We start from the raw sequence: 10,797 nt of genomic DNA, 5'->3' as shown, positions 1-10,797 counted from the left end.
TGTGGCGCCCACAAAGCGACGCCGGTTCGCCACCTGGAAGCAGAAGCAGCAATCCCGCCACTAGACCTCTATCTTAGTGCCCGGGCTGCTAAGTTTGAAGAACGGCTACGACTTAGCGGGAAGAGAAATCTGCTTCGCAGCGCGAGCGCTAAAGCGTCACATATACTCCGGCAGGATAGGCCGGCGAAGAGGAAGCAGGCGTCGCAGCTACTCCGACCGGCAGGGTACACTATGGAGAAGGAGGCCCGGGGCTCCGAGTGGATGAGTGAGGAAAAGGAGGTCCCGGCTGCCCTCCTCGACCACTGGAGGAAGAGATGGCTCACCGGAGCAGAGCATCACGATCGCCAGCGACGCGCTATCGCTGAGGAACCGGAGGGCCCTTCGATGCAGATACCGAAAGGGGGCAAGTATTTCGGCCTGAACCGACTGGAGGCGTCTACGCTGTGCCAGATCAGGACGGAAAAAATAGGACTAGCAGCCTTCTTATTCAAGACAGGGGCTTTTGGCGTGTACTCGCCGCTATGCCGCTGTGGCGATGCCCCTGAGACGGCAGAGCACGTAATCCTCTTTTGCGGGCTGTTGGAAGGACCGAGGGAACGATTACGGGCCGCCATCGCACCACGGCCACTATACTCTCGCAGAGACCTCGCAACGGCAACAGGAGAACCAGTAGTTAGTGGGACTATTGTAAGATGGCTGCTAGGGACGGGTCGGACAGCTTCAAGGCCCAGATAGCATCGATCTTCTCAGGGGGGACTTTGTTGGTAGGTTGAGAACCAACGTAGTATGGTAGTGAACGCAACGCAGTCGCCAATAGGGCGAACCGACGACGCAGCGTATGTATTTAGTCCAGCCATTAGGGCACGGTTTGACATACGGGAGTACTAGTAGAGGTACCGGGGGCTTCGAGCCTACGGCGTATTTAATAATAATAATAATAATAATTAAAAGGTTGTTCGTACGGTGCCAAGAAAAAGTGGCCAACTTGCTTGTGGGGTACGTTATGTGCTTCCAATAGGTCTCACAAGAACTTTCATTTGCCTCGCTGCCTGTATTCAGAGCCTTCATTGCTATGTTACGTATCAGCTTAAGCAGATTTCAGATCAGGGCAGGCCCCTCAAGTGTTAGCAGGTACTCGATCAGCAGAAACGCCTTCCGAGCCATCCTGCCTGCCAATTCCCCTTGGCCTCGATCCAGCCAGCTTGAATGCGAAGCTTATTGGCGTCAACAGATCGTGCCTGAACTGCGGGAGGCAGCCGCTACTGAGCCACTTGACATCTATCGCCAAGTCGCACGAACTCAACGATTGCGACACTCCATGTCCGCACACCGGTGAGGAACATGAACTTCAGGTCGTCCTCGTGACATAATCCGGAGAAAGTTGAAATCGAGCCTAGCTCTCCTGGTATGCTGGGTTTCCTGCAGCTGTCGTTCACCCTTGAGGTTTGTACAGCTGCAGTCGAACGGTTTGTGTGCTTCTGAAAGCCCTATTTGGCGAACCTTTTCTTGTGCATCTGGTTCCCCTATGCATGAAAAACGTCAGAGTCAGTTAACCTGATATATCTCTGTTAGGACCAGACTGAAAAGGGACTTAGGGGACGAATGTTAAGAGGTTCCTCTTACGTTGTCTTGAAGTCGTGCTCCCTTTCCATGACTTGCATGATATCGCAGCCTCCAACACTCACGAATACACAGTCTCTCAATCTCAGAGTACATAGCCACCCACTCTGACTCGTAAATTAACGCTGATTGTAGCCCTATCATGATCCAAGTGGCTGACTCTCTCCCAGGCTGCGGAGCTGACATGGGGAGTATCATCTTAGTAGACATGAAGGAGCATTATGTGTTATGATACTGGGCAATTATGTGATGGAAGTGATGATTATGGTGTATCAGAATAGTAAGTTGGCTGTAAGGGGCATCCATTTCTCCGTGAAGGTTTACTCCCATATGCAAGGCTTACTCCGGTTTGTACCCTACAGGCTTACTCCAATTTGTATATTGCAGGCTTACTCGCCATCTAAACGGGTACGGGTAAATTACACTGAAACAGCTGATCCTTGAAATGCGAATATATCATGAAGCACCTCAACCATATCAAACATGTCCGCGGCTTTTTCTCCTATCGATCTCTGGGCACAATCCTGCCGCTCGGGTTCGGAGAATGAAGATCCATCATCATGAGATAGAAAGACGGAGGACTTGCACAAAGCTCAGATACTCATAGCGAAATTCAGCTCAGTAGTCAGCTACGAATTCGAAATGTCCAAAATATAATACAGCTGAGAAACATGGAAGAGCTCGCCGAGTTTCATGAGCTTAATACTCAAATCTCCAAAAGCCAACAATAAGTCTATTAAAGCCGCTAAAGCTCTGACTTAGGTTTTCTCTTCCGGGGACCGGACCCGCGGCCCTGTCTATTCCAGTCCAGTCAGCAGGACCCCAATTGTAAAAGCAACTGCATACCTGCACCATACCCCGTATCAACCGCTGTGTGCAACAGAATCCTCCCCGCCTTATCGCAGATATAAATGGCCGTCTGCTGCGTCACGCCCCAATCGCAAGAGAGCGCTCAAACCGTGAGAGGATCGTCCGCTTCGTCTTCGCGAGCGTACGGGATACCGAGTTCTCTGCAGCCTACGGTCGTATGTGCCAGAATTGTGTGTTACTAGAGCTTATGTAAAACTAGACCATCCCTTAAGCTCGGATAGAAATACCCTGATGCGAGTGCATATGGGGTGTGAATTGTTGTATTGGGAAAGGATGGCCAGGTCAGCTATTCTGGCCTGGCAGAGCTCTTTTATAGCTCTTATCTATCTTATCTCTAGCTATAGGGCAACCCCCCATGGGGTCACGTATCATACCCAGAACAAGGGCGATAGACATCCAAGCATGGTTAGAATTAAGTATACCACAAAACGTAACGTTCAGACCAAGGTTAAGGACTCTAGCGAGACCAAACGTAGCTAGAGGTATTTATACTATCTAACAGTCGACCGAGGAACCGAGGAAAAAGAAATATATAGCAAAAAACATACAACACCAGGGATTCGCTGGTGGTCACCCACCCAACTACTAATCTAGCGGTTTGCAGCTTGTCTATGGGAGAGCGGACGGGATCCCGAATTCTCTGCAGCCTATGGTCGTATGTGCTAGATTAGTGTCCTAAGGCAATTCATGTATGGTGAATATAGGATCAGCACTCCTGGTCCGTCGCATGCATGATTCTACAGCGCTTGCCTTGTCTCTTGTCTTCAACGCCTTCGTTCAGCCTTCATTCAGTGTTTAATTGATCATCCTCAACTAAGCCATGACGATATCTGGTTACTCTGCCACGTTATTTCACCGGAATGCGACTATATAACGTCAGTATGTAATATGTTGCATTGATCTGACATATTACTATATTGACCCTTGACCCCGGAAGTGGATATGCATATTACTATTTTTGATCTGTCTATTGACAGAGAATGACGGCTAGAGGCACAAGCTTATCACACTCTCGTCCACTGTAGAATGCCATGGTTCCCGTCACTTTATCACTATTGTTGAGAGAAGTAGAAATCCATGCCAGAGTTTCGGAGTAGCTAGTAAAACACCACACATTGCAAGCCAGAATTCGGACATGATTGAAGACGCCATTATACTTGGCTCTAGTTTTTTTCTATGATGTTTGGTATCTCTTTACTGCAGTAAGATCATCGTGTTGACGGTTTCTTTTCCATTTCAATAACTCTGGGATGCTCTTGCAACCGCTGTACAGGTCAAAGCAATTTGTAGGAAACCGAGGAGCCATTGTCAAGTCGACTGTCGTGTATACTGTGGCATGGGATATATGACACGACGCTCAATTTTCTACGCATTTGACTTCACGCTATGTCCAACTATCATGACCGGCACCTTGCCCGTGGGTGCGCGGCAGTCCGGTTTTTAGGTTATCCGAAGCGTACTACGTATACCTAAAGGCCGATGAAAAAGTTCAACGCACGTTTACCACAGAAACTTACGTAAGATCTCGCATGTAAGACGATGCAATTCCACTTCATTGTGTTTAGCTTTAGGGTGGTCAGGTAGTCGGGAACATTTTGATGACACGCCGAGTGATAATTTGCAGCTAGAAGCCTCGCAATAGGCACCAGTCTAACTTTTCGTTGCCGTTTGCAATTACGGGATCGACGATGAAGGCCTTTGCTTCTCATCAAATTCATGGTATAAGTAGATCACGTCTACCATAGAATAGTTCCTACTCCATCATCCAACCAAGCACATTTACAACCTTCCATCAAGTCGTCATCAAACATTCTCACCAATAAGTCCTTGCCTTTCTAGGTCATTAAACCAACATCTCGCCACAATGCAGACCGTCATCTTCACCGTCATATTTGCTGCCATGACCGCTTTGGTCTCAGGTCAAACCATCAGCCTTCCATCTGGCGTTTCTTTGCCCTCAGGCGTGTCACTCCCCTCCGGCGTGGTGGTTCAGACTCAGGCGCAAGCCACCACCACTGCCGATAGTGGGAACGGCAACTAGACCTTCACCCTGATTCTATCGCTTTAGAATCTTCGCATCCTACCCACGTCACGGCTTACTCTCTGAGCTATATGATGTGACTTACGCACACTCCTTTGGTCGTTTGGGGCGGTTTGGGGCGGTTTGGGAATGGGGTCAGATTTCAGACATGGGAAGGGGTTTCTTTACTCGGGCATGTGTCAATGATCAGTGGAGGCGGTTGAAGTGTTTGTGTTTGCGAATGCAATCTGTCAATAAATTATTACGTCCGTCCGTGATATTATTCATTTGTGTTTTAGTGATCATAATGGGCGCCCTCTCCCCGACGTGTGATCACCATTAAGTAAGTTACCTGAAGTTTGTCCACCAAGTGCTGCACCGCCCATAAGATACCGTCCTATCTACGCAAACATTTTTATGTAAAACGAACAAACACAAAGACCAATTCCAAAGAATATAACTCATTCCTGTACATTTAGCACTTCACCTAGCCAACTTTACTGTCCCACAACCCCCTTCCCCACCGCCTCCCCAGTCCCCACCACACAATAGTCCGGCTGGCCGAAGTTAATCGCTATCGCCCCTGAATGCGCAGGAAACATACCCATCGTCAGTGTCATGTTTAATTTTGAAGCCCACGGCCCTTTCAACTCGATCGCCTTACCTCAATCATCGCACATGTCCTGGCTGCGGGCCCTATAGTGAGTTTGCCAGCCTCGCCATTCGAGGCGGATGAAGAGGAAGATGCGGCTGAATACGCTAGGTTTCTTCGATGATGTTGTCCCACTGTTGTTTCTGTATGACTGATCAAGGGCCTTCGACGTTATTGTGGAATAATAGACGCGTTGGGCGTGGTTGGAGTCTGCGGCCGCCGAGGGCGCCGAAGCTCAATCTTACTGATATTTTCAGTCTTGTGTGGTGTGATGCTCTCAATGTGGTCGCGAATGATGGTCCTGTTGGGTTTGCTGGGGTTATTAGGCTGGATTATGCTGACTGCTTCGAGGATGCCCATGCGAACTAGGTGATTCGGGAATGACGGGTTGCGATTTTTGTCGTGGGGTTTGGGTAGGCCGTCTTCGATTTAGAGAATCGTTCCTGACATGGGTCAGTCATTCTTCAGCAACTAGATTATTCACATCGTCTCGGAACTTGGCAACTCGGAGAAGGTCTTTGTCGATGGTGGTGCTGCACTTGGAACGAGTGAAGTTCGATTTCCTATCTCCGTATCCCCGATCGAGCGAGTCCAGGCTTCCTATTTACCAGAAAGCAGGGACTGTATACGCCGATATTTGCATGGATTACCTGCTAAATTTGGATTCTCGAGGCACTCCTCTGAAACGACTTGTGTCGAGGCCTGAGCCTACTTCAAGAAACAGTCTCGGGCTTAGACATATGTGCATGTTATAGAAGAAGAACGTCTAAAGCTGTGAGCAAATCTTATCGACCACCATGAGGGCTTATAATACACATAAAAACAGGAGGCAAAGTTTCAGTAGTCCACTAGGATCTCTTTGCACAGCAAACTCCTCATACCGAGCTGTGTTCTTCTGCTCGGATCCTTTCAACATAGCCGATTCCTTGAGCATCTCCAGCACAAAGCCATTCCACCACGTAACGATCGAACACCCAAGCGACATAGACAGCTCAACTCTCCTCACGCTACTTTACTAGAATATCCAGGTTGTCATTTGTCGCTCTCGAATCCCATATCTTCCAAAGTTAATCGATGTGCCCCACTATGTATTTTAGCTCTTCAAAAGCGTGGAGCAAATTCAGATGAACCAGGCAAGTTTCGACTGTCGGAATGAGATATGACTCCAAGGTATTCGGGTCGAGGCTATAGAACTCAGCTCGGAGTTGGTTCTCGGCATCTTCATCGAGCTGTGGCCCCTGAGGTCATCATCAGCTGGGGGCGCATTGACGTGAGAGATTTTACATTTACCCTGTAGAGCATCATTCTTCGTTACCATCGTGAAGGAGTTATTTCGTGTCGTCAGAGACTCGGTGCCACATCATTATACTTACTCTCTGCACTTCGCCAAGGCTGATGGGGGAGTGGCTGCTCAAGTCGTGCTACTGCGCCAATCACGACTCGAAACAACCTCCGACTATAGATTCAAACCAAACGACATAGATACTATATTGAGTGATGGAGTTCATGGGTGTGGCTATCACTGGGACAAATGCATGTTCGCGCATGGCGGTGCACAGCCCCCGAGATACGGGTCTCGCTTACCGTATAAGTAGGTTGCAGCCATCACTATAGGATACCGGGCCGGAAAATCTGTAGGTCTGCGTACCCAGCGGTTATGGACTTTTCGTGACGCTCGAAACTAGAGGGGATAACCGGTGGACCATATTGAACGACCGAAATATGTCTTAGAGGCTAGAAGGTTGAAATAATCTAGATGATCCAAAATCGGAGAAGACAATGTTGTCATGATTAATATCGAGATGTTGTTTCATCATGTAAACCCCAAGAGTATCAGGTGATGCCACTATAGATAAATGCTGAAAATACGCAAAATCTATTATATTTCACATCCTAGCACTAGACTCTATGATGCGAGTGCATATGGGGTGTGAATTGTTGTATTGGGAAAGGATAGCCGGGTCAGCTATTCTGGCCTGGCAGAGCTCTTTTATAGCTCTTATCTTATCTTATCTATCTTATCTATCTCTGTAGGGTAACCCCCCATGGGGTCACGTATCAACTCTGTAGCATATTTGTAGCTTGATGCGCCTATCAACAGTCCGCTCCTACTCCATGTAGTCAATCGTATATATTTTCTGTTACTGATGCCAGACTGCTCATGCACAAATGTTTCCTACATTTAACCCTATTTATAATCTTGCAGCTGTGGAAACTTGCTCCTACTTGCCCTGCACTCGGGTCAGGATCTTTTGTGCGCTACTCAGCAAATACCTAATTAAAGGCACAAAGTATTAGGCCTGCTATATTTGAGGTAGAACGACAACCTTCAATTCTCGTCTTTCGTATTACAAAGATGATGATCATGTTGTTCTGGTTCATTATCTGTTGAAAGTTGAAAATAACTGCTGATGTGGAGTTTGAGATTCTTGACAGGGCAGGATAACGTACCCCACAAGCAAGTTGGCCACTTTTTCTTGGCACCGTATGAATAACTTCAATAACTTAACTAAACTAAAAAATAATAATTCAAACTAATCGGAATCCTCTTCCTCATGCGTATCTTTATCATTCTCACAAGTACGAGCATTATGTCCGGGCTCTCCGCAGATCCTACAGCGCCTCATACGACGACGACTTACACGTATATCATCCTGTAGCTGCTGTTCAATATCCCGTTGAGACTGTAAGTCCTGAGCGTCTCGTAAACTAAGAGATCCTCCATCTTGTAGCTGTCGATTTTTAGTCCTTCGACGACGGCTTAGCTCTTGATTGGCCTTCCAAAGTGTAGTAACCTCATGCTCAAGTAAAACTAACCGATGCATAACAGCTGTCGCACCACGTGAAAATTGGTCAATAGCCGTAAGTATTGTCGTCGGGGAGCTATTCTGATGCTGTACGATTCTGTTTTTAACGTATTCAGACTGGGATTGCGCCTCGGTTGGGTTATTTGGAGTCTTTGATTCCCAGATTAAGGGGGCGCCAGACGAGCTCCCAGGAGGTGTAGGCGTATGTAGCTTAATATCCAGCTGTGAAATCACATATTCCGGGTCGTACGGAATAAGTCCTGTCCCCCTGAAACCTGCCTGGATATTCGACTTAGCTATAGTCGTACGATACGCCCTATAGAATGCCGAAAAGAAATCCTCCTTCGAGATATGGGTTATATGCGCCCGTATTAGGTCCTCAATTTCCTGACTAGATTGTCGAGTATCGCGTCGAGATAGTAGTCCGCGTTTTCGGTTAGCTAGAGTTGTACGAGGGACATTGTAGAGTTGGGCAGCGCGTCGGATGCTTAATTCGGGTTTCGATTGAAGCGCCTGACACGCTAGAATCATATCGCTTTCTTTCCAATTCGATCCCATCTTGGTATGTGTAAAGATGTTAATTAAAAGGTTGTTCGTACGGTGCCAAGAAACAGTGGCTAACTTGCTTGTGGAGTACGTTAACGTAATCATTAGTAGATAAAAATTATTGGACTTGATCAGCTTCTCTTAGTTTACGAGATAAATCCAGAGATCGGCGCCGAAATCTAGCTAAAATTGAAGAAGTGAACCAATTCTTCAAAGTTCACGACGTCGAGTTAGTTTGTAATAAGAATTACGTTTCCCAAGGCAGGAGAGTCATTCTGCAATTCAGTTCATGCAAAATAATGGATTGATTGCTGGTTTCAGAGGTTTATTGGTAAGGAAAGGTAAATCAAGTTGACAACGCCGTTTGATGTACAGAATTGGGAGTTACACCCAGCATAAATCGACAGACGCCTTGCCTATGATGCGAACTCCTGGAACCAAACAGTACCGCGCCGATGCTAGCTCACGTCACCAAAACGAAGTATAGCTCCCGCTTTGCCTGTTCTTGTTCGTCCAGCTGATGCTACGGAAACTCCGCCGTCTCACCTCCGCATCCATCTCAGTAGCCTGTTTCTGATGCACCGTGCTACGTGAAGTACGAGGAGATCCAAGCCTCGTCGTGGTAGCAACCCCCAGTCCTCTCCAATATGTGGGACCTGGGCCCTCTTGTAATGACTCATCTGAAGGTCGTTTGGCCATTCGCGAATCCATCCAATCCTCGCTGGCCGAGGATGTTCGCACGCTGTCGGAATTGATGATCTTGCCTCGGCTGCTGCTGTAGCGGGAAAAAGGGCCGTTGACGGACATGTCGAGGTACCAGTCCTCGAGCCCACGCTGCAACATGGTGAACAGGATCGCGAGGACTTGATGCGCTGTGAAATCGTCGGATGTGATCCCTACCAGCGCCTCGCCGAGGTACGTCTTGTAATCAGGTTCCCGCTTCTTCAGCGGTCGATCAGAGAGTCGAGGGGGGGCAGTGAGTTTCTTTCTCCATTGGCCTCCAATCTGCTCCCACTCGCTTTCTCGCTTCTCCCGCATCTCATTCGTCGATAACCTGCTATGTACCGCCCTGGACCACTCCTGAGGATCATAAAAGAGTACAGGCACAGTTTGTATAACTTCGGCTGGAGTCATTCTGCCTGTGACCGATTTCACCATCAAGCTCGACACGTCCATTTTTGTGTTACGCTTCTTCTTGCTTGATAGTCCTGCGCGAGATCGAATCTTGTTGAAGATTTCAGCTGGGTTTGAAATGGTCCTGGGGCGGATGGCATCTTGTCGAGGAGTGGCGGCTCTGCTGATTGTACCCGCGTGGCGCCAAGGCCGCTCCCATTCTTCAGGGCTGGCTCGCTCCGTCATGTTCTCGGCCTGATATGTAAATTTCTTTTGAATGGATTTAAGGAAGAGTAGGCGAAATAATGGATTATTCAACTCCAAAAATCAATCTTGAAAGAAAGAAAGTAGACCGGGCGGCCGGGTTGTGCCAGCTTGACATGTAGATATTGTCCTATAGACGCTATGGTAGGGAATATGTCGGTAGAATTTAGGAACAGACAACTCAACTTAGTTGGAATAGTCTGAAACGGCCAATAGGAGCCCAAACGTGCAGTCAAGAATTCCGAAAAACCGTCCGTAACTTTGGTCCGGAGTCCCGTAAACTTACCTTGATCTTGGCACGGGGCTCCGCGCCATTGACCGTAACTTGCTGGCAAACAATTGATGATGATTCACTGTGTAAGAGCAAAATTTATCGCTTGTAATCTGCAAATTGGATCTGGGACTCAGGCAGCTTCAGCGATGTCCAGCACTGACATATTCAGTCGTTCAGCCAAACTAGCACCAAGCAATTCGTTATGAACGTGGCAGTAAGAAGACAGTTTAAGCAGACACGTAGTCCGTGGCGGCTTACCGGTGCCACTAGTGGTTAAAAACAACGCTATAATTGTGGTAAAATTATTCTGGATTTTATAGTTGCCGCTTAACCACCTGTGATACCATATTCATTGCAGCTGACCTGTAGATTCCTACAGCTAGGTAGTTAAGTGGTAAGCAACACCAGCATTCCTCTCAGGTCAGCATCGAACAGGCACCGCTAGTAAAATGTAAAAAGGTGAAACATTTTTAATAGATAATGTCGTTATGTACTGCACCATTGGAGAATACATGTCTCGAAGAACTCGAGCGCGAAGGCGAACAAAGCTCTTCTTCCCCGTTCTCCCTCCTCTCCTTTGAAGTCTGTAACCTTGAATCCACAACCCGCTACAAAACGGCGCGGGCGCCGC

The 10,797-nt window shown here is 47.7% G+C and overlaps 1 protein-coding gene across 1 annotated transcript; it reads right to left on the bottom strand.

The window, feature by feature from the left end:
- Window positions 1–8,983: 8,983 nt before the first annotated feature.
- On the bottom strand, window positions 8,984–9,874 carry BCR38DRAFT_489203 (uncharacterized protein; the record flags this gene model as incomplete). Its single annotated transcript, XM_040864370.1, has 1 exon — window positions 8,984–9,874. The coding sequence occupies one exon, from the start codon at window positions 9,872–9,874 to the stop codon at window positions 8,984–8,986; it is 891 nt and encodes a 296-aa protein (XP_040711658.1).
- Between the last annotated feature and the right edge of the window lie 923 nt (window positions 9,875–10,797).

The sequence above is a fragment of the Pseudomassariella vexata genome, assembly GCF_002105095.1.
Source record: "Pseudomassariella vexata strain CBS 129021 chromosome Unknown BCR38scaffold_15, whole genome shotgun sequence".
Taxonomy (NCBI): Eukaryota; Fungi; Ascomycota; class Sordariomycetes; order Amphisphaeriales; family Pseudomassariaceae; genus Pseudomassariella; species Pseudomassariella vexata.
The sequence above is the reverse complement of the archived record's forward strand: the minus strand, read 5'-3'. Positions and strand labels throughout refer to the sequence as shown.